Below are 25,541 nucleotides of genomic sequence, written 5' to 3'. Positions count from 1 at the left end.
AATGTTTATATAACCAAAGTAAGGCGTGAATAACAATGCTTTTTTTTTCTCCATCAAGTGTATTTGATGTAATTTAATGCCTCTGGACATCAAATCGAATACTTTTTAATGTCATTTAAGGGCTTAATTTTCACAAAATCGATTTAATGCTTTTTAATGACCTGCAGAAACCCTGTTTTATCTATCTATCTATCTATCTATCTATCTATCTATCTATCTATCTATCTATCTATCTATCTATCTATCTATCTATCTATCTATCTATCTATCTATCTATCTATCTATCTATCTATCTATCTATCTATCTATCTATCTATCTATCTTTTATCTAACCAAGAACTACCTCTACGCACGATTTCGTTATGTGCACATAATGACAATAAACATTCTTGAATCTTGAATACTGAAATAAAAAATAGAAAAAGGCCCCATTTGGAATATGCTGCTTATATTATATATTACATTCAGAATATTGTATATATATATATGGAATAATAGTGGAATATGAGTATACATGCAAAAAGATGATACAAGAGAGAAATACAGGATCTGTTGACCATCTAAATGATCCAGCTGCTGTCAGATTCTTATCCTCATACTGATAAACACTGACCATTTTGCGTTCACTTAAAACTAGGTCTTCTGGATCATCTCAAACCTAGTGACCGAGTTGTGACCCACAACTGGGATCGAGCTGAATTAAATTCACTACAATCAGGTCAAGCAGGGTGCAGTTGTGTAGTTTTAAGTTCAGGTTTGTGTGTCAACATGTCAAATACACAAGTGAATTTAAGTTGCCGCCCCACTCAGCTTTGTTCAGATTTTGGATGCGTTACAACTGTCCCAACAAAACCTGCAAGATGAGCGCAGACAGACAACAAAAAGAGATCTATGATGGGAAAGGATCTGCTACATCAAAACCAACCTGCCTCCCCAGGCAAACCAATGACAGAAAACAACACATCACAGATTCTTCTGTGCTCTGCAGAACTCACAAACATGTCACACAGAAGGCATGAGTGGGACAACAATGAAATCTGTGTATTTGCAGCTTGCCAAGGCACGCAAGCATCTGAACTGTTTAAAAACGCCTGTTTTCTGAGCCCGTCAGAAGAACAGCAGGATATTTCTATCATGTTCGCAACCTCTTGAAGTGTAAATATACGGGAAACATTTACATTCAGACAGAAACATATGCTGCATTTTACGGGAATGTTTTCATTTGTGTTGAATGATGTGCAGTCGCAGAAAAAATTATTAGACCACTCCTTGTTTTCTTCAATTTCTTGTTCATTTTAATGCCTGGTACAACTAAAGGTACATTTGTTTGGACAAATATAATGATGACAACAAAAATAGCTCATAAGAGTTTAATTTCAGAGCTGATATCTATTCATTTTCCATATTTTCTTGATAATAACCAAAATCATTTCAGTTCTTACATCAACAGTATCCATTACAGGATACTACCAACTTTAGAGTACCTGGACGTCATAGCAATGTTGTGCGTAACTTTCGTGACGTCTGCTCAGAGAGTTGATGATAAACTCGGTTGTTGTGTTGCCCCGTCAAGCTCACATTAATCTTTCCATCAGCCACCAAGGACAGAAATGTTTGAACCTCCTCGACCGACTATCGTGTTGTTTTGTGGGCTTACAGACCTATAATTACTTTTGTGGCAACTTGCAAATGATTTTTTCTCTACATTTAACCTGTCTTAAGTGATTTATTACCAGTTATTGTCAAATTTTCCTCTGCATTTTACATTTTTCTATGAAAATCAAGTACTTCATACACTGAATTCACTGATCACATTAATGTTCATAAAACCTCAGAGTAAATTCAAAGATTATATAAAAACAGAGAAAACTGAAGCAAAAGTGACTATTTGAGCAAAAATATATCATTAACTGAACATAAGAAAAGCCTCTGCAACCACTGTCATATGTGAAACTACACAATGTTGCAGAAGAACGTCTCTGAACGTCCAAATGGGTCATATGTGACGACCATGAAAAGCTAAGAAACTGCATTTTACCTGAATTATTTATATGTATTGATAGGATTAGCGGATCAGAGGTTTTTAAACATTTTATATCAGTTGATGCTTTTGGTCGCTGGGGGCTAGTTCTGTCTTTAAAGGTTAAGTACAGTACATGAGTAAAAGTACTCAGTTACATCTACTGGACATTAGACATGATTAGATTAGATTAGACTTAATTGATCCCACAATGGGGAAATTCAACAGTCAATGCAGCAGCAGAATAAAGTGCAAGAAAAAAATGTGCATATAGTGCAGATAATGTGGTCTTTTCGTGCACTATTTCTTAGTTTCTGTGTCTTGGAGACTGCTGTTCCTCAGGACAATGTGAATCACGCGGCAGACAAACGCTCTGAGACAAATCTGTCACACAAAGAAGTGTTTGTACGATTACTCCCAGTGCAGCGTGAGATCACGAGGGCGCTCCGTGACATAGTGCAGACACAACACACACATCATGGAAAAGCACAGTAACATCTCTCTGCAACGCAACGCAATTCGATGAAGGAATTACAGGGAGATGTGGAAGACATAGGCTTATGAGCTCAGGTCACTTTATATGTCCACTGGGATGATAAAATACTGGACAGTGAAGGGTGGAGAGTGGATGAGGATCTTCCTTCACAATTCAACAAAAATGGGACATATTTGTGGAAAGCATTGATCCCCTCAGTTCCTGATTTGATTCTCTGGAGACACAGATGCAGACTGTTAAAGCTTTTTATGGTAAAACAATAATACAGGGAAGAACTTTTCATTAAAGTAAAAGGGTGGGATGTGCAAATGGGGGTTTTATATTTCTTACTAAATGTATATTTTGTTAGTATTACTCAAGCTGAAACCAACTCTGAGAAAATGATTTCAGATGTAAAATGACTGTTACCACAAATATCTGTCTACACACTGTAGCGCTACTGATGGATAATTTAATTTTATAATATCTTCTTATGTGGGAAACAACAACAACAACAGATTTTCATCAGGTGCGACTTTCCTAAAGATCTTCTTATATTTCTATAGCCCACTTTTATAGGTTTTTTTTTTAGACATATATCTGTATTTTACTGTGTCGTACAGTGGACTGTCGCTGGCAGAGACCACCTGTAATTTCATTGCACAACCTGTGTAATAACAATAAAGCCTATTCTATTCTATTCTATTCTATTCTATTCTATTCTATTCTATTCTATTCTATTCTATTCTATTCTAATTTTAATGATGTTTTTGGCTGAAATGTTGCAGATAAAACAGACAATATTAAAATAAAAAATGACTCTAAATTCTTCTCTTGTTCTTTACCTCAGACAAGAAACTGTGCCTAAAGGAGATCGACGTCTTGTCAAGATCCTCCTGGTGGCCGAGGAAGAAGGCCATAACAAAGAACTGGTTTAAGACTGATGCTCTGTCTTACAAACAATGGCTTTCAATCATAGATGATACACATGTCATGGAACATCTGACATATAAACTGAAGTTGAAAGAAAATCTCTATATAAAAAACTACGGAAAATGGCTGACATTCAGGGAAAAATGTGTCTATTAAGGGACCTAAACATATTTTGACACAAACACAAGCTGTTCTGTTCATTTGTTTGTTTTCTGTTCTTTTTTTTTTCTTTTCCTGTGACTCAATCTGAGGAGATTGGATTGTATTATACTAATGAAAAATGAGAGATAAATAAAAATTGCAAAAAAAAGTATATACATATACATACATACATACATATATATATATATATATATATACATACATATATATATATATATACATACATACATATATATACATATATATATATATATACACATACATACATATATATATATACACATATATATATATATATATATATATATATATATATATATATATATATGTACATATATATACATATATATATATATATATATATATATATATATATATATATATATATATATATATATATATATATATATATATATAAATGACGACCTTGGAGGCAGAGATCTGTTTTTACAACCTTTTGGCGTGCACCTGCATACTTCAGTCTGGACGTGCACACCTTTGCATTCTCTTTTGTAATGTGATTATCCCAAGATGCTAGTAAGAGAAAAAAAAAACTTACAGGCTTAATTCTTTTTTACGATTCAGACTAATCTTAAAATATATGCCACGGGACAGAGAGATGATTTCACACGGGTACGGTTACTTGTAAATGTAACTCACCTCTGCTCCAGAATATTTGTCGGTCTGAGACACCAGGTCGTCGAGGGATACATTTGCAGCCACAGGCATGTTACGGAACTGAAGGGAAAATATTTCCCGCCGGGTTGGAGCATCTGGAAGAGGCACGTAGACAATTCGGTCAAGGCGACCTGGACGCATCAGAGCCTGTGTGATACAAGACAAACAGCTTCATTAATGATTATATTCGAGAAAATATTCAACACAAGTCTCCCAGTTGAGGAGTACAAATCAGTATTGAATAACAGATTTAAAAAATGCTGGAAATACATAGATTCAACAATGAAAAAAATTGATTTAATGCCTCTTGAAAAAAGTGCGTAAAAAACAAACTGTGAAATTTAAGTTTTCCACTTCTAGCAGTAAGTGTGGAGACAACGTTGACGTTATCTGATAGACCTTCCACTTCCTACAGATCACATCTCTGTGACCCCAAAACAGTCCTTGAACACCCAAAGCCTCTGCTGTCTCGCCTGTCAGACGTCATTAAGTGGCAGGCGCCTCTCAGACACAGACAGGCAGACGGACAGACAAATACGCCCTGTCTCCACTTGCTGTCCTCAGCCGAGCTGTGACAAGCTGTGTGATGGTATGGGACTGTTTGGTTTGGGTTGTAAATCCATTTGACCAGCCAGCCCAAAGACCAGCACGACTTGAAAATTAAAAAAAAAAAAAAAAAAATCCATTTCACCCGCCATGCACCAACTTTTAATTCCAGCACTGACGCAGAATAGAAGAATCAATAGAAAAACAACCAGATCTGACAGTTTCATTGTTGTTCTTCAGGACTCAGTGAAGCCTGGTTGTAAAGACACTGGAGCCCCTGGCTTTGGTCCAGACGGGACACAGTGGGGCTAAACCCCGTCCGGCAGGAGACACACGCAGACGCAAGCCATGCAGGAGGTCACGTCAGTAGTGATCAGTGAAGGCTGGAAGGACCAGACCAGCAGCCTTTGAACTGTTGTTTACATAGTCATCACACTGCAGGCCCAGCTCCTCTGCTCATACCATGTATCTCCTAAACCTCCTTAGTCCTCCTAAATAACCAAATGTTCAGCTTTAGAAGTAATTAGACAGCTGACAAAACCCATCAAGTTGCAAGTAAATGTGACAAATTAAACTGCAGACTGTAATGTATGTAAATGTCCATCAAAATCTGGCAAAACCCACATGAAATGTTGACTTTACAAAGTTAAGAAAGAAATGAGGTGTATCTGTAGCATAGAATGTATATAATTAGTGGACAGAGGATGTATGTTGTCACCCACTGGTTTCTGAGCTGCTCTTTTTTGCAATTTGGTTGTTGCCAAATTGGTGTTTGAAGGCATAAGTGACCATATTTGGACAGATGAGAATCAAGTCAGAAGTGAGCTAAATGCTAACTTACTAACAATAAAACAGCAAACTTTATAAACCATAATATAGTACGGTCATTTTACAGTCTCACTCATGGAACCTATGAACCACAACTACAACTGAGGTGCCTTTCAGGAAAAAATGTGTTTTATTAAATAAAAAGAAACTCTGCACACATCAAACATTAAGGATTATATTTGATGAAAGTTCTGATTAATGGAGTAAAAAACTTAAGATGAATACCAGATCATTTATTAGAGGTTCCAAATAAAAAGAATGAAACTGGAATGACTCCATTTATAGACTCAGTGCATTAGTATGTTTGGAGTCCAGTGGAAGTCTGGCTTTTTGTAGCCAACCCCATTGGCCTTCAGCGGTTTTACAACTTTAAGATATGTCATCATTTGCTTTATTTTGGAGCTGAAGTCCTTTCCTCTTGTTTAAAGTAATAACAAATTCTCAAAAACAACTAAAATATAAAAATAATAAAGATACAACTAGAGCTGCAACCGATTAATCGAGTAGGTGCTTTAAGTCAATGCAAAAAGTCCCGATTCGATTAATTGACTCGAATTGACTGAAGGGAGATACTCTATTACAGTTTTCCTGAATTGAAGTTTCTTTGTGTGTCACAATAAGCGTCTGTGTGAAACACAAGAGTGGAACCAATGTTTAACAGCAGAAAAATGAAAGAAACAAAGCTTTGATTCAGGAGAATTGTGGTTGAATGATTTTTTTGGATCACTTTGAGTAGATTAATCGGTTGCAGCTCTAGATACAACTGATGATTTGATGTTAAAAAACAATCTAGATCCGATTTTTATTCTAAAAACAGAAACCGAAAAGATCATTTAGCGCATATTATTAATATTATTGTACATTTTAAGACTTTTTTAAAGGACTCATAAAGATTGTAAGGTGGTCATCCTGTTTACTTGATGTATACAAGTTTGAATGTAAGTTAGCGTCTGTTGCACATAAACATCCACACTGGACAAAATCAAAATCTTACCAAGAGGATTTTTGCTTGTTCCATTGGAAGATTGTTTTGCTTGAATTAACCCAAAAAAAAATCTTGAATTAAGCAAAAAAACATCTGCCAATGGAACAAGTCAAAATTATCTTGGGATGATTTCTTGAAATAAGATTTTCAAGATCTATTGTCTAAAAATAAGTTCTTATATCTCACTGAAAAGTTACTCTTTAGGTGATTATGTGTTAATTTAAGTGTGATGAGATATTTTGACAAGAAATGAGGAAAAATACACTTGGTAAGATTTTGATTTTTGCAGTGCATAATCTCCTGGACATCTGTAAATGGAGAAATTCATGTCACCAAATCCCTTATGGATCCATGTGCAAAGGAAAATTAAGGAAATATTATTTTACTCAAACTGTAGTGACAATTAAAAGTATTGCTGCAATAATCCAAAATGCACTGAAATGAGTGAAGTAGTGAAGAAATAACAGACAATCTCAACATAATGAAAAAATAATTGTACTTCGCTTTGATGAAAACCATCAAATGGTCTCGCTGTTTTACATTTTATGTCCATCTGTTTGCAAAGTGTGCCGGATGCAATTTTAAGAGTGTTTTTTATAGTTGTCTTTATTTCTCCTCTGGATAACCAATTCCCGTTTACTGGGGCGATGGACAGTTTTCCTGCCTTTTATCTGTTGCTTTTTTGTGTTCCTGTGCATGAGTATGGAACATGAGAGGATGGAAACTGGAGACAAACATTAGTAGCTACCCTGAGGTAACCACAACAGAGCCATGGCCGACAAAGGAGCAATGGATCATGAGAGGAAATGTTCTTGTTTTTCAGGTCTCTGGATTCTTCCACTCGTCTGCAGAAGAGAGTCCGGCTGTGGAAGACGAACTGCTGTTAAATATGGATAAATAGGTAAAAGCGTCAGCGTGATTCAAAGTCAGGAAATGGTGGCGGCTGAACAGACCCACTGAGAGATAGATGGATGGTATGTTTGAAGGATGAGGCTGAAAATTTGACTCATGATGGTTCCAGCCTTGGGAAAAGTTGATAAGACTGGCAAGACAACAAAGCAGCATATGAAAGTTTGACGTCATGGTTATTATGATGTAGATGTATATGACGGTAGGAGATGGATGCTGTGTGCATAACAGCGGGGTTACTGTAGTTGAAGAAAGCCAACAGGAAAATGTAATATTGTGAAATGAAATGAAATAAAAACAAAAATGCCAATAAAATAGGGACATTGACATGGCTCAGATTGGAATGCATATACCTACCGAGCCTATTCTATTCTATTCTATTCTATTCTATTCTATTCTATTCTATTCTATTCTATTCTATTCTATTCTATTCTATTCTATTCAAATGACAGTTTTGTAAAACATTAAAACGACATAGACACCAGCAACTGACGACTTTCCACCAACACCAACAGTCCATCCTTCTATTTGTTCCTCAATCTTATTAAAATCACAAAGTAAACATAAATCACACCCATTGTTTTCACGTCTGTCAGCTGGTTTCAGTTAAATTCTGATTCTAATTCTGTGGTTAGTTTTCATATACTTTATAAAGGCCTTCACACAATGCGGGCATGGCAAATAACATGCACCTAACATGCAACACATGCACCTTATTTTTCTGAATCTACAGTCGCGGAAAAAATTATTAGACCACCCTTGTTTTCTTCCATTTCTTGTTCAGCCTTTGCATCTCCATCCATCTAATCCTCTGGTCCTCTACTCCTCTGGGTCTACGTCCAATATCCAGGTAAAAGACCCACATGGTGCAAACTGTACGTGATGCATATTATGTTACTGAACCTCATTAATCGCTTTTCCATTGGACATCTGCACAAAACTTTACCGATACTGACTAAATGTCGAAAAAAAAGGAGTGCATAATTTCGATTTTTCCATTAAATCACAAATTCAATGATTTGTTTATTTATTATCGCAAAATGACACGAGAAGTCATTCCATAAACATGGTGACAAACATACATACTGTGTTGTTTTACAGATATATTCATGATTATTGTATATTACCCCTCTATCCCGTACTATATTAAAAAATGATTCAGTTTCCTGGTGTGTCCACACATACGGCGCCGTGTTTCTGTTAAAACTCTTCTTCTTTGCTTGTTGTAATGTCCGTCGACATCCATTTTTGTGGTTCAAGTGACTCTAGTTGCGGAAAAACGTCTTTCCATTGCAGTTTTGAGTGATACACCAATTTCGCTACGCCCGAAAAACCACCTCTTGCCAGGGCAAAAAATGTTAAATCAAAAAACAAGAGTTTTGGTGAAATTGACATTTTTTCATTGGGTAAATTTTTTATGCGCAAGTTATATTTGTGCAATTTGAGGGTCAATGGAAAAATGACTACTATCCGGGGCAATATTTGACCTAGTTTGGTCTCAACTGTGCCGGACCAGTAAAATAATAGCACGATAGCTGATGCATAATGACAATTACAAACTTTTCCACAACTCTAAATAATTTTTTTGAACTAAAACAATCAGAAAAATTTGAGGTTGTCATTATTTATATGCAAAATGTAATATATTTTTTTTCACTTTAAACCAAGAAGAATATTTGGAGTCATCATTTATAAGTTATTATGCTATTATTTTACTTGAAAATTCATCTTGCAGGCAAGATCAGAACCTTTGGTGGGCCAGTTTTGGCCCTCGGGCTGCATGTTTGACACCAGTGCTCTAGTTGTTTAATGATGCTGCTCCTCCTGTGTCATTAACTTTATTATTCTTATCATCTGTGTCTTTTATACTAAATATTAAGGCTACAAATGAACAGATCCTGGTGCGTCATTGTTCTCACCTGACGTCTGTATCACATTAGTTATCCAGAAAAAAATGTCCTTGTTCCAAAATACTAAAATGTTGCTTTTTCACTGCATAATATTCATGCTCTGTGCAACATAAACAATAAAAAATAATGATGCGTGGAAAAAAAGAAAAAAAAAAAACAGCCCCAGTGTGCAGTTTTCTGTCAGTATATGGCTCCCACTGGTAGACCCAGTTCAGAGCAAAGAGGTTTGGATATTTAATTTGCAGTGCAGGTAAGGAACATTCTGCAAACATGGCATTTCAGACCAAACTACTTCTGGAATCAGATGCTTAATTGTTTCCATAGGAATGACTCTTTGTACTTTGGTTCTAACTGCTGTGTTTTCAGGCTTCTTTTGTGGCTGGATATAATATGAAGCATATTAAACTATGATGGAGGATTGTAAGGATGTTATTTACTCCAGTTTCATTCCTGGTATTAATAAAACAGTGCTAGATCTGTTGTAGACCGAATCTGCTGTTTAGTGGAGTGTCGACTCCAATAAGCAAACATGAACATTATGTAGACGGGTCTTCACCAGAGGAAGAGCTGATAATAACAGCACTTTGAGGTACAGCCCCTAAATAGTGTAAAAAAAAAACCCCAAAAACAAACAAACAAAAAAAAACTCTAAATGACCTTATGAGCTAAAACCAGCCATGAGCAATTCTATCAGCCAAGATGCATCAGTTCACATTACTACAACCTTTACCTGAAATGTTCTTTAATCATTTAGTCTCATCAGAAACAAGTATTAAAGAAAAACACTGCTTCAAAATTTAGAGTGTATGCTCTTTGCCCATGCCTCATCCCTCCGCCCAGTTTCATGAAAATCGGTTGGTACTCACGTAATACTTCTACGAGATGTATCAACAAATAAATGGGTGTGATCACATCACAGGAGGAGGCACAGGTAAGACAAACAAAAAGTAGATCTGCAGATGTGCTAGCTTTGTTTTTTCCACCTTCATTTGCATTTCCATATTGTTAAAACATGGTGCAGTTGAACACTGCTTTGCATAAAGTGGACTCATAATAAACAAAGCCTTTAACATATTACATACATTTCCTTATACCTGAAAATGTAAAACTAATGCTACAACTAAAAAAAAACCCCAAAAAACTGGACTATAACTTCTCAGTTCCTTAAAAATAACACTAAAACTACTTGTGCGCTCATAAAACTAATGGTAATTTCACAACTATAATAACTCTGCATTGCAGTCTGCAGTTTAATTTGTCACAGCAGGTTGAGCCAGTAGCAGCAGTGAATATTCCACTATACAGAGGACGTGCCAGGGACACTTCCTGAGTTAGTCTCCTTAGGAAGTATCTGGCGGCTGCATGCCAACACAAACCTGCTGACCCTCGGCTTAATAACACACACAGACGCTCACAATGACAAACAAATACACGTCGGCAAGTGTTCATGTAAGCACGCATAAAACGCACAGTTTTGGAGATTCAGCACAAATTGTGCACTTTTTTTTTTTGCTTTTTTCCGGTGCAAAGTAGCCACCCGCCACTTTATCAGCCTTTAATTCTCTCCGCACACATTATGGAGGAGTGCCCATAGCTTTCAGGCACTCAGGCTCCAAGGGTTCCAAGGCACTCCCAAAAAGCAGAGCCGACCCTCAGCTTTGAGACTGCTAAACTCATCTGACTGCCCTGGAGGGAAAGAAAGGCTTTTTTTCTTTCCTCTCAGCAAGAGCAGGGGGCCCATCCATCACTTAACAAGATACACTTCCTGTTCTCAAGGATCCAGAGGTGGGGGTGGGAGAGGTGGAGGAGAAGGATGGGGGGGGTATAGAAAAGGAGGAGGTAAAGGGGGACCCCCGAAAGACAAATACTTGGCTTGGCATGTCGGGCAAGCGTTGACGGGCTCTTTTCGTAACGGCATCATTCCACCTGAAGTTTTGGCACGACTGGCAGAAGGCAAGGGGAAAAGGAGGGAGGAAAGGAAGGAAGGGAATTCAGAGGAGAGGACGAAAAAGAGCAAGAGCAAGAAACAAGCCACTTTAAAAGGACTACAGGGCTAAAACCCTACAAACAAACACAGATAAGAGGCGTGGGAGACAGCAAAGCACCAGCAGCAAAATGCAGCTGGATTAATTATGTGTTTTTCTTACACGAGTCTGCATGACGGATTGCATCCACCTTGTTGCACATGATAGGCATCATTACACAAGAGCCATTAGTAATTAGAAATGCCCCTAGGTAAGAAATACCAACTGGCTTTAAGTCAACACCGAGCCATTTATATTCCGCAAAAACTGTGCACTGCAAGGCAAAACTACACACAATGCAATGGTGAGAAAGCTTTGAAAAACAAGTGGGGTCTACACTGAATCAGTCAAGCTGATCAAAACACACAACGAGAGAAAACAGAGAGACAGAAGAAGAGAGGAAAAAAAAAAAAAAAAATCTCATCCGCTCTCTGCGCCAAGTTTCACCACCGATAACAACAGTAATCATTCCAGGCATTGCAATCCTCCTCAAGAAGTGATTACCCCCTAATGACAGACGACTTCCTATCTGCGAAGGCCGGTACCTCTCCCTAACCAGTGAGGAATGCCGGGAATCTTCTCCTTGGAGTGTTGGTGCTGAGTGCATTCTTGGCCAGCTTCAATCTGACCTGCTCTCAGCTACAAACTGTTTACAAACGGATGCCCACGCAACTCAGGTGTCTTATTCTTAGATGGAAGTTTAGACAGTGCTTAGAGTGCAGCGGAGTTGAGATCAGGTCTACGGTGACTCACGCTCTCTTCAGATCAAATGAAAAACGATAGGAAGGATTTGGTCCGTTACACTGAACACGATGACTAACTTCATCCCTGCACAGCTGCTAAAATCTCTCTTTTCGTTTAGAGCTGTTTTTGTTGGTGCATTTTCCAATGTGCGGGGTGTCTGGCTCAATAAGTGCCTTGCCTGGGGAGACATGAGTTGACTTTGTTCCCTGCCTTAAGGCATTTGTTGTATGTGGTTTCCTAACCTGTCAGTCCACAATCCTCAGAGGCCGTGGTGAGTCATACTGACTGTAAGATGGGCCACCCTGACTTTATGCACATCACACACCAAACAAAACATGCACAAGCACAATAGGAACCAAAAGATCACAAAGAGGTCAGAATGTTCTTGATTTTGTTTTTGGGAAATTAATACTAAGTACTGACTGAGGCCAGGAAATGTTGACATTTGCAGGTGAACAACAGTCAACAGTCTGGTGGTTCAAATAGTCCGAAAAGCAGAAAATCAGAGGAAATGGCTGCTCGAAGGTCAGATATGATGGATGGATGGATGACAAAGTTATGACCTGTTAGGTACGTGCTTAAGGAGGCTTAATATGAAGGACAAAGGTGTAGAGAAAACAGTAAAAGCTTAAATCCAGGCACTTGTTTTGACGTTTGTTTTTTCCTGTGTAACACCTGTGAAATGCACACTTCAAACACGCTATTATTTTCCTTTCTCGTCTTCTATTTACCACCTAAAGTGCAATCTAGGTGATTCCATAACATTCAGCCAGACAACGATTTGAACATACTTCCTGTTCATTGTGTTTTTAATTACAGCTTCCACTACATAATATGACTGCTTACAACACCTGATATAGACCCAGTATATACGTATACACACACAAAAACCATTCAACACATAAACTGCAATTTATAAAAGAACGTGAAGCAAGAAGGTGCTTGCATCGCATTTCACCTGCAGAACCGACAGATGTTTTGTTTTTTTTTTTGCTGCCTTTTGTCTTTGTGGAAGTGAGATGTAAATAGCCAGAGTGTTACATAATTGCTTCTTATACTAACAACACTGCAAGCATGTGTGGTACAAAAGCAAGCAAGCCAAACTTTATTTATGTAGTGTAATCCATTCTAGATGGAAGCAAAATATGCTGCACAAAGTGTGAGGTACAAGGTGTAGCCTGAGAAAACTACAGAAAACCAATCAACAAAACATATAAATGAACAAGTGAATTCAAAAGAGCTAATAAAGTAAAAGACCAGCGGAAGACGATGGCTTGGAGCATAAAACCTAAAGGCCATATCGTGAGCATTCACAGACACCTTGGTAATAACCAGTGTTGGGAGTAATGTCTTACAAAAGTAATGTATTACAGTAACAGATTACTTTTTGCTCTAATGCAGTAGTGTAAGGTTGGTGCGCCACTACCAATTCTGGCCACCATGAAAGGTAAACATTGTGGACCCTTCATAAAATTCAGTATCTTGTCGATCTGTCTGAGTGGGGAGGGGGTATATACATGGGGGTGTGATCCATAACTAGCGTAACTTATGCTAGTGTAAAACAAAAATGAAACTTTACATGCTTTCAACGTCTGACTCTCGACTTCTATGCCTCTCTTATACACTGGACCTTTTACGAAATATTCACAACTTCTAACCTGTATCCACTGAACCCCTTCCACTGCTCTATGGGCCCCCCCACAAATGCTGGGCCCCATGAATTTGTCATGTTTACCCCCCCCCCCCCCCCCCCTTAACGGTACCCCAGGTGTAAGGCATTACTAATCAATTTTCAGTAATATTTTACTCGGTACATGTTCTATAGCGCATGCGTTACAACACACTTTTCACCCATAATTTAATTGCTCAAATAAAAAAAACAAAACAAAAACCGCAAGACCGTGAGACCTTAAGGAATCAAAAATGCGGCAGGAAAGTTCTATTTCCTGTTGGTGTTCAGCCACTGGGTGAAGACGGCAGAAGGCTCATGACTAACCCTAACCCTGCTTTCAAGAAGCTAGTTAGTCTATCCTGATCACCTATCTGTTTATATCTGTAAATTATATTGTCTTTCATCTACAGGGTGGGGAAGCAAAATTTACAATATTTTGAGGCAGGGATTGAAAGACAGTGTATGACCAATTAGTTTATTGAAAGTCATGAGAATTTATTTGCCACAAGAAAATTGACATAATAGAAAATGTTTTTATTCTATGTGTCCTCCTTCTTTCTCAATAACTGCCTTCACACGCTTCCTGAAACTTGCGCAAGTGTTCCTCAGATATTCGGGTGACAACTTCTCCCATTCTTCTTTAATAGTATCTTCCAGACTTTCTCGTAATAGTTTTGCTCATAGTCATTCTCTTCTTTCCATTATAAACAGTCTTTATGGACACTCCAACTATTTTTGAAATCTCCTTTGGTGTGACGAGTGCATTCAGCAAATCACACACTCTTTGACGTTTGCTTTCCTGATTACTCATATGGGCAAAAGTTTCTGAAAAGGTATGGATAATAGTGTTAGGTATGATTATGACATCAATATGTTTGGTTTCAAAACATTTGACGTAGTGCCTGCTGAGAAAAAACAACTAAATGTTCATTGTAAATTTTGCTTCCCCACCCTGTATATACGTGTATTTGTTTTTATTAGTGGTTCTCGTATTTTGAGATCCAGGTTGGGTTGGTATGGTGGTCACAGTTGGTTCGGGGGGGAGTTATACTTTGTGTGCCACAAAATCCTGTATCATAAAATGTGAATTTCTTTCTTTTTTTGTATTGTACTTTTGGAGATGCACAATGAAAATAAATAAAGAATTGATGACAAAAAGTAAAAAGAAGCTAGTTAGCATGATCCCTGTGATCAGCAATGACAAGGTAAGCAAACGTTTCCATGACTAATTACAATTCTTTAACTATTGTGGAGTTATCTGCTGGCATCCTCGGTGGCATGCCCCCTGTTTGAACATGTAAAACATTGAAAAAAAGGCAAGCGTTCCTGCTGGGATTTGAACATCATAGACCGTAGTGTTACTTACTGAGCTATCCATCCACATGTACTCCAGGGCACAGACTTACGCGTCCCAAGGCTCTCCTATGTCTTGTATTGGGGGGGCATTTATGATGAGACTCTTTATGTCACTCAAAAGTAGGTTACGATTCTGAGACAGTAATATTGTAAGGTAAGGAATTACTTTTAAATAACAGTAAGAAGTAATCTGTAATGGATTACAGTTTGGAAGTAACTTGCATAGCACTGGTAATAACCAGATGACTTGAGCGTTGTAGCTGTTTCGAAGCTAAAAAGCATGTCAGAAACATATTGAGGTGCCATGAAAGCCATGCAAAGCCTTAAAAGGTAAAAATCACACTTTTCCCTTGTATTCATTCTTGTCATTGAACCTTTCTAACTCAGGAGCAAGAAAAAGTCCTGCAAATGTGCATTGGAGTGCTGTGTATATCCATTTTTGGCTAGCTGTAGGGTGGAAAAGAGGATTGAGCACATGTGGCCAGTCCCACAACACTTGGGATTCATTAAAATCTGAATCTAAACAAAGTATTATGCATTTGTCCCCCAAACCTTATGGGAGACAAACTTCTAAGGTGCAAACTCTTTTGAGGTGAACCAGAGATGGATTATGCTGCATCCAAATTTGACAGCGGCTTTGATGCTTAAAATGTCCCAAACTCCTGGAGAAAATAGCTCGGTGAAGAAAAACCTCTAAAAATTCAAATATCATTTCATCTCAGCGGTTGTATGTCAGAGAGCAGAAACAGGCTGCAGTCCCTTCAAATTCCACATTATATTGACTCGCAACTAAAACAGATTTATATCCTCTACTGAAGAATTCTGCACACCACATCCCTGTAAAAACATGACATAATTCTGGAGGAGGCTGCGCTGTGTTCAGAGGGACACTGGACCTGCTTTATGTCAGTCCTGATTTTGATATGGGAGAGGATCAGAGGAGGAACAGAGTGTGGAGAAACAGGGAGTAAACCAGAGAGGGAAGGGAGGGGACAAGAGAAAGAGTGAAAGAGATGAGAATGACAGCGAGAGAGAGAGAGAGAGAGAGAGCGGAGTTGGCAACCAGTCAAAAACATGAGAGGCTTTCACTCTGGATTTTGCCCTTGAGTCAAACTTACATCCGGCAGGCGAGGCCACCGTGTCCAAGAACCAAATAACTCTAGCGCTGTTAACCCCCTACTGTCCCGCATAGCCTGCACAGCGAGGAGGAAGTCATGATTTGTACGTTCAAAATCAGGAATAAACCATTTGAACAGGTGCTATGTGTGCTTATAGGAATGCTCCTTCTATTCAAGATAAAGCACAAACAAAGACAGTGTCGCTAAAAATTAAAGAACTCGACGGAAAAATGGCGCACCCAGACATAAAACCCTAACGTTTATGAACCAAAAACATGTTTCCAGGGTTTGTACAAGTTAAATTTAAGACTTTTTACGACCGTTTTAAAACTGCTTAGAATAGAATTTAATACCTATTTCACAGCCATACTGGCAAAAATTTGTGACTTCTAGAATTTTGGAAAATGTATTTATTGACTCCAAAGCTTTGATTTCCACCATTCCGAGTCAATTCTCACCGAGGGCTGCAAAGTTAGCGATAATTGGTTCCTAAATTCAGAATAAATTGAACTGGAACAGGTGGAACTGAGGATATTGCAGCTTGGACATTTCCCATTCACATTTTGAACACAATACAGCAAACAAGTTTATGGCAACATAAGTTAAGACCTACCATATCAAATTTGATAACTTTAAATACTTTTTTAAGGTGTCAAAGGCAAATTTGTAAATTTAAAACTTTCAATATTTTTCAAGGCCCCGCAGGAACCCTAGTATCATATCAACATTGCAGTGTTTTAACGGCTAATGGGGCTTTTAAGATTTAAAGATTTAAGATTTTAAGATTTTTTATCGTCAATTCATTAGATGCACAAGACAGAGAGAATTTTAGTTGCTGTTTCTTGCTCACCTTAATACAAAAATACCATGCAATTTACAAAACAAAGGTAAAAATATAAGAATAAATAAGTAATTTAAAAAATAATCTATAATATATAACTATAATAATAGAAAATATATAAATAAATACGCTTTTTTCTGTTTTATTAGTGTATTCTATATTATTTATTGCTTTTATTTCTTCACACTTACTTTCCTTTTTGTTTTTTCAAGAGTGTTTTTGTATGCAACTGAGCTATTGTGACTAAGTAATTCCCCTTGTGGATCAATAAAGTTTGTCTAAGTCTAATCAAACCTATATACAATAATGGTGGTAGTGCAATACAGTAAGAGTTATAAAGTGAGGATAATGGAACAAAATAGCAGCAGATATTAAAATTACATCAACCGTGTCTTGCAGGAATGACCCACATATGTGTTTATTAATATTTAACCCAAACTAGAGACGCACTGTTGCACATTTTTCAGCCTGATCGGATTTTCATACCTGACTTTGGATATCTGCCGACACCGACACGAGAACAAATTACGCTGGAGGGCTTGACTGCTGAGACGGCATTATCAACAGCTACACTTTGCAGAAGGGATCTAATAAACTTGGGTAAATATACAAGTGGACTGTGAGATGATAAAATCTACTGAATCTCCGGCTACGGCACAAGTAAAGAAATAGTAATTTAATGTCATCAGTGCACGTCATCTACCTGTGTTGGAATAGTGGTAAGATAAGGTACTGATCGGCTTGTTCTAAAAATGGTATTTGTGGGAAAAGATGGTAACATGTAGAGCTGCATAATAAATCGTTTGAGCATCGTCATCGCATTGTACGTGTGCGCAATAGTCACATCGCAGGTCCTGCAATGTAGGAGGTAAATGAACTCAACATGTTCTCATCTAATTTCAACCTGGGTACCTGACACACACTGCACACAGCGATCCACCAATCACAATCATTCTTAATCAGTTTGCTGAAGCAGACCACGCCCCTGCACATGGAGTCGCTGGTAACAACATAGAAAAATAGGACTTGGTGCCAAAAAGAAAAGCAACGTCAGTTATCTGGAATTATTTCAGCTATAAGAAGGATGATATTAAAACACGAGTTCTGTGTTGACAGTGCCTTCCACCTCTTGACACAACGAGAGGAAATACAGCTAATTTGTTTGACCATTTACGTCGGCATCACACAGATATTATGTAGTCCTGGGTATTTTTTCATATCGTAATATATATCGCAGGGTTAAAAACAATCGCAATGTCAGTTTTTTCCAATGTCGTGCAGCCCTAATAACATAATAATAATTTTGCAAAGTCAGTTTAAGATTAATCGTTTCAGCGACATAAATATACATGTTGTGTTGATAAATATGTAATTTCTTGGTGTGTTCCTATTGGTTGTTAAGTAGACAGTAAGCATCTTTGGATACTTAGAAAAGCACTATATGAAACCAATGTATTATTATTATTATTATTATTATTATTATTATTATTATTATTATCATTATTTGACATACAGTAGTGGAAAAAAGTTTTCGGACACCCTTAAATTTTGTATAATGTCAAATATTATCATGAAATATTTACGAAAAAAATCTTTTTTGTGTTTCAAAAGGTATGGTTGCATCAGACACAAACAAATTCTTTTTTTACCTCCGCCAAGGAAGTTATGTTTTTGCCGGTGTTGGTTTGTCTGTCTGTCTGTCCGTGTGCAAGATAACTCAAAAAGTTATGGACGGATTTGGATGAAAATTTCAGGAAATGTTGATACTGGCACAAGGAACAAATGATTAAATTTTGGTGGTGATTGGGGGGGCACTTTTCTGCCTTGGTAGAGGTCTGTGCTCTCCGAGTGCTTTTCTAGTTTGGTTTATTGTTAACAAGAAAAAAATAACAAAACAAAATTCTTTACAGTTTCAATAGGTCATGCCCTGGATGTTTTTCTTTATCTTGCTGAAACATCCAGTTTTGACCGCGATGGAACAGAGCATGTGCAGAATATATCACAGATGCATCGGGTGTCCAAAAACTTTTTTCCAGAAGCCGTTACACTGCGAGATGGTCATCCTGACTCTCTAAAACTGTCTGAATTTTGTCTCAGTCTTTCATCACAAGACCAGAACGGCTGTGAAAATCCCTCACTGCGCAACACAGGACCACTATTTTTTTTTTTTTTTTTTGACACAATCAAAGATATACCCAATGTTTTCTTATCTTTCATCTAGGACAGAACCAGCTAAAACACTCTAAATAAAAAGCTTGTCTTTGCAGAATTACTGTTACTTATAGACAGCACGATGGCATAATGTTTATAACATCACATGGCAGTCATAAAAAAAAAAAAAAAAAAAAAAAAAAAAGAGCCGACACAAGCTGTTTTACTTTTCAAAGTTCTGTGCATAACAACACTAGCTCACGCAGTTGCAGACTGTTTCACATTCATGTCACAGCAGGTTCAGACTAAGGAATCTGGACCGGTACAAGAATCAGTAACATCAGTCCAATATCCGATGAGTGAATTAAATTAGCATTGGCAACCGGTACCAGCATTGGATCACGTCAGCCCCGACTCTAATCCAAATAACAATCTTTTCCTGACCCTAAGAGCTTGTATTACCTAAACCTAAGAACCTACAGGAGTCAGGATGTGAACTCTGCTCTTTTCTGTCAAATTTATGGGTTTTCTATGTCCATCATCCACCTCAATCAACTACTGACTATTGTTAAAATCCAAAAAATGCCTGTCAGTTAAGATTATTCATGTCTGCTGTTGACAAACATGTTCAACTGCAACACTTTCTAAAGCCTGGTAATGCTGCCTAAATCTGGAAATGAATAGAATCTTAAATACTTAGCACATTTTGTCCATATGATCGTATATTTTCAGTTTCAACCACATCATGTAGCTCTGTTGCTGTGCTCCCAGACCTCATCAACACAGCTCCAGGAGTTAACGTCACACAGTCAGTCAAAATCAAAGCCCAACATATTGGCAGGAAAGCATCTGCATGTTACATCCATGTAGGTACCAGATGTGCTTGGCCTGCCAGATCTGTAAAGGCAGGACCCTGAGCACATCTGGTACCTACTCCAGCTTCTCTTTTCATCTGCTGCAGTTATCCAAAGTGAACACAGTCAACAGTTGCTGTGGTCCATTCCTGAACGCAGCCTCGATGTGTGTCTTGTGGTGTGTAACGTCAATGTTTCAAGGACTCAAGGCATGGAAATTTTACTGCGGGTGGTGAATTAGATGAATTTTAGAAAAAACAATGCATGAATATACATTTTGTCGGACAAGTTTTAGTGGCTTCTACAAATGTATCCACACTTTAATACTGTAGTTAACTCTATATATAGTGAATTTACATAGCTGGGGCAGTTGTGACTACCGTAATTTCCAGGCTATAAGACACTATACTTTTTTTTCCAAATGCTGTGAACCCGCTGATCAAAAAGGATGCGGCTAATTTATGTTTTCTGGGCTAACAATTGATCCGGCTGTTGAAGAAAGAAACAGAGCTGCTGCACGTAAGCTTAGCATCAATGAGTCGATGGTGAGACGTTGGAAATGGGGTGGATGTGGCTTATAGTCAGGTGCGGCCAATAGTCCGGAAAGTACGGTAGCTACATACAAGTTAGCATGTATTTACTTTATCGTAGCACTTACCATTGCTTATGCCGATGAGCTAGCTTTTAAATGCCAGTGACAGATTTGTGATAATACTACAAAGCTAACTATGTATGCTAACACTTGATTTTCCATTCAGAGGGTCCCTATGTTTATTCTGTTCAAGGTTAAGTTTGTAAGATTTGTGTACACTTGTGTGGTGAAAAGAAGTTTACCATTTGTTGACATCTATTTCTGCGCTAATGACATCCATTTCTACGCTAATGATGAGGTGATTTCTACGAAGAAGAATCAAGTTCTTCAGTACCTGAAGGTAAAAACCTTTAAGACTCAGAATGTAAACTCCACTCTCTGGTGTCTAAAACCTGGATTTGTGTGTCCACCATGCAACTACAATTAACCAGTGTCTATTGTTAAAGCCAAAAATGTAACTTAAATTTTAATGCCAGAATCCACTCAGCTGACACACAGTCTACAATGCTAATTATTTACACTAAAAGTTGATTTTACTTCCATGGGAAATGTTGAATGTATGTAAGACTCAACGTGATATCATGGAATTTCGTAAATATACACGCCACATTTAATTGGCGTGTTATTTATACGCATAAGTTTTCTGCTTGTATGTTCATGCTGTATCAAATACCGTGCACTGAGGGCCAGGATTGGGGTTATGTGAACCGGAGATCTTGGCGTAAATTGACACGCGATCAGTTGGTGCTGAATAACACGTGAAAGAACGAAAATGCGTACTTATAGCACGCCAAATGCCATAAGAACTGGTGTGACATATAACACGATTTCATGAGATCAGTCTCATAAGATTTGTGAAACTGTTTGCAAAGGAAATTTGGCTTGTTATTAGATTTGAGCAACGAGACAGTTTTTTGTCTATTTCTAAGCTAATGATTTCTATGATTTTTATGTTTTGTTTTTGTTTTTTTTAATCCTCATGTTCATGCCCAGGTTCTTCATTTCCGTGCTTTCTGCTCCTCTACAGTGGTAACAGTGTGCAATACACGCTACCATTAGCTTAGAAATAGACAGACAACACAGACTCCAACACAAACCTCGCATAAAAACACTCAAATCTTACACATTGAATTTTAATTTTTTTTTATAATATAGCTTTTAATGGCTTTGGCTGCACTGCTTTCATTTGAGCTTGTCTTCCAACATGGTGGTATGAGTAAAATAAGCCATGTGATGTCTGGAGCTTTGTTCACTAGAGTACAATGTTATTATGACTTAAGGGAATAAGGGGGGAAATAAATAAATACACACGTTAAAAAAAAAAAAAAACTCATATATTTCTTGGTGCTTGTTTTCATCTTCAAGTGTTCTGAGTTAACACATTATATTTTTAATATGTGGAGCCCCAGCAGGAGTCAGACTCCAACCTGGCAGGAACACAGAGGTGTGAGCGTAGGGTCATTACAGAATTAGATGTCACACCTCTTTTACCTTTTATGGTGTGTATGTGTGTGTGTGTGTGTGTTTGAGGGTCACGATCATATGGCGACCAGGTGAAGGGGGCTGCGACGAGGGAGGGGAGGTGGGTGGAGGAGAAAAAGTAGTAGCAGCTGTGTTGCTTTCCTTTTGGGGCTGGGGTAGAGGGTGAGGAGGTGGGAGCTCACACCACTCAGCTGCCCTGGGGGTCACAATAAAGTTCCTGAATCTGTCAAAACAACCCCAACTGCCTGCTCCTCATGCCCGTGTAAAAAGGGGAAAAAAAAAATAAAAAATGGCCGCTGAGATAGGAATAGGTGGGCAGAGAACTGTACGTGAGTGGGGTGGTCGGACTTCCAGAAAAAAAGGTGAAGAAAAGCAGAGGAAATTAGACTGAGGCCATGCTGAAATGTCGACTCATTGGAGCCCAAAATAAAAAAAAAGCAGTAAAGCGGCTGCCATAAAATACATGTATGTTTGCTTTACAAAGAGGCGTTTCCTGTGAGCTGTCCACAGTTCGCAGTTTAATTCTACGGGGCCTTGCATTCGGTGTAAACTCGCCAGGTCTGGTTTCCATAATCTGCCCCAGAGCCCGTGGGCACCCTCCACGCTCCCTGGTTGATGTGCTGCCATGAACTAAACAGTAGTAACGAACAGCAAATCTTCTGATTCTATTGCAGGATTTCAGCAGGTTTCAACAAGTTACGATTGAGACACAGTAAGACCCTTTTAAGACGGTCATGAATCCAGTTTAAGACCCAACTCAAATCCAGTTGGGCTGTAGCTGAACTTTGGCGATACTTGTGATATGACGGCAGACCATGCATTTTCTGTTGTTTTTTTGTTTTTTTTTGGTTTGTTTTATTTTCACGTGATTTTTTTTTTCCTGATTTCCCATTTAACTTACATGCTTTTATTTATTTTATTTTAATAATGAAAGCTCAGAATTGCTGTGCTCTATCTATCTATCTATCTATCTATCTATCTATCTATCTATCTATCTATCTATCTATCTATCTATCTATCTATCTATCTATCTATCTATCTATCTATCTATCTATCCATCCATCCATCCATCCATCCATCCATCCATCCATCCATCCATCCATCCATCCATCCATCCATCCATCCATCCATCCATCTTAGCTAATTATTATAGTATAATTAATTGCATATAGTAAAACAATGGTAATTAGCCATTGTTTGCTTAAACTTCAATGTTTACTTGCAAACAAATGTTGTATAAGATTAGTATGAAAGGTTCTGTGCATAAGATTTAAAGGGATTAGGAAAATGTAACAGGAGAAGTGCAGTAGGATTTGGAAATAACAAAAGACCAGCCCTTTGCTTTCTTCTTTCTTCTTCTTCTTTTTTTTTTTTTTTTAGATCATTTTTTACAAAGTAGCATCCAGCCTTACAGTCCATTACTGTAACCTACTATGTTCGAGTGTGGATCAGACTTAAAAGTCCACAAAAAACAAAACAAACACTGGCTCTAAATGAAAGCTTTTTGCACACAAACACAAACATTACATTGAAGTTACAGTTTCATGAGTGGACAATCATTGGCATTTACATACAGACATATTTTGGCTTGAAGCACTCAGAAACACACGCATAAACACTCCCCTCTTACACACTCCCAGACATACGCTGCCCCCCCACACACACATACACACCCTCTCACCCCTCCTTTCCCCCAGAGACAGACTGCAGGTGCCAGGCCCACCTCGGGGTCCCTGCCGGGCTCTCGTTAGGTCTGGTGCCATTCAGACGGCTCCTAACACGCAACCCTGAGTGCTTTGTGTTTCTCTGACAGCCCTTGTCGTACTTGATAGAAAAAGTAGAAAGAAAAGAGGGGGACGTTGAGGATTGTGCTCTGAAAACTTTGATATTGCAACAGGACTGAGAAGCAGTGAAGTTTTAAGCACTGGTTTTTTTTTTTCTTTTTTGCATATCTAATTAATTTTTGCTAAATTACTGCTCTCACTAAGACTTATGTATGCATTTTAAATCTAAAGACTAAACATGACAAAGGTTTGCATTAATAAATGAAATTATTATTGTTGTAACAGAATTATTAAGTAGAAATACTGATTCAACTTGTTTACTGCAGTAGAAGTATAAGTACAGGTTCTAAAATGTACTTGGTGTAAAAAACAGGGTTCTTACACATTTTTCAAGGTCAAATTCAAGCCCTTTTAAGGGTCATTTTCAAATTTACCTTATCACCGGGGTGAAATACATATCTACAGGAATACATATACTCATGATTATTTTTTTCCTCCCTTTTTATCACAATGATGTACAATGTATTTTGCAATAAATCTCATACTGTCTGAACAAAAGGGTTAAAGAGACATGTTAAGTGCAAAGGGAGATCACACTAAATACGATCACGTAGGTTTATAGAACTTTTTTCCCTGAAATTTTTGTTTTTACTGCTGAACAGACTTCACATATATCAGATTGAATTTTAATACAGGGACCGAGAAATGCATGTGTGGTCATTAAAACTTCACTAATGCAACAAAAGTAAGGTCGGCCTAAGACTTTTGTACAGTACTGTATATATTTTAAAGGTTAAAGTCTTAACCCTTTAACCCCTGACGTGTCTGTGGTGAGTGTTCTGAATGTATGATTTATTTTAAATATTCATAAAAATTCCAGCATTTACTCAATAAGAAAAATTTTCAAACATGCTAATAGAATATATGTTGTTCTTCATAAACATCTGAGCATGCTCAGTTCACCCCCTATCACCTGTTGAATGGGGAATAAAACACAGAGCAGTGAATGAGACTGACTCACTATAAAAATAGATAATTTTGAGCTTTTGTTTTTTTTTAACACCATTTTCCTTGTGTTTTTTGTTTTTACTGTTGTTTGCAGTGTAGTGGTGATTTTGCTTATTTATTTATTTAGGAGTTTTGACCATGTAACTGCTTTTTGGAGTTCAACCAGGTGCTAAAAATCAGCTGATTTAGAAAAAAAGAGCCCAAAACAAAAACTACTGGGCCAAAACTCAAATAATTGTTGTTCAGTGTGCTCCAGTTCACAGTTCAGGTTCAACCTCCTAAATCTCTTATTGATGTACATTCTGAGTGTCTAATTTGGTAAAAAACCTGTAAAACTCCAATTCCTTTTTGTCTTTTCTGTTATTCCACCTTGATTTGATCCTAAAACACACAGTAAAGCAAAAGCACTGAAGAAAATAAACATAAACACATACTCACAGCAGCTTTTATGACACTGACCCAACAATAA

At 37.7% G+C, this 25,541-nt stretch overlaps 1 protein-coding gene across 1 annotated transcript in view; it reads right to left on the bottom strand.

Moving 5' to 3' along the window:
* Positions 1-25,541, bottom strand: part of afg2a (AAA ATPase AFG2A) — a 189,792-nt gene that overhangs the window by 36,494 nt on the left and 127,757 nt on the right. Inside the window, exon 16 of the mRNA XM_030145122.1 lies at positions 4,251-4,415. Within this exon, the coding sequence (XP_030000982.1) occupies positions 4,251-4,415 (165 nt within the window). The remainder of the gene's footprint in view (positions 1-4,250; positions 4,416-25,541) is intronic.

This window comes from Sphaeramia orbicularis, chromosome 10 (genome assembly GCF_902148855.1).
Source record: "Sphaeramia orbicularis chromosome 10, fSphaOr1.1, whole genome shotgun sequence".
Lineage (NCBI taxonomy): Eukaryota > Metazoa > Chordata > Actinopteri > Kurtiformes > Apogonidae > Sphaeramia > Sphaeramia orbicularis.
The sequence above is the reverse complement of the archived record's forward strand: the minus strand, read 5'-3'. Positions and strand labels throughout refer to the sequence as shown.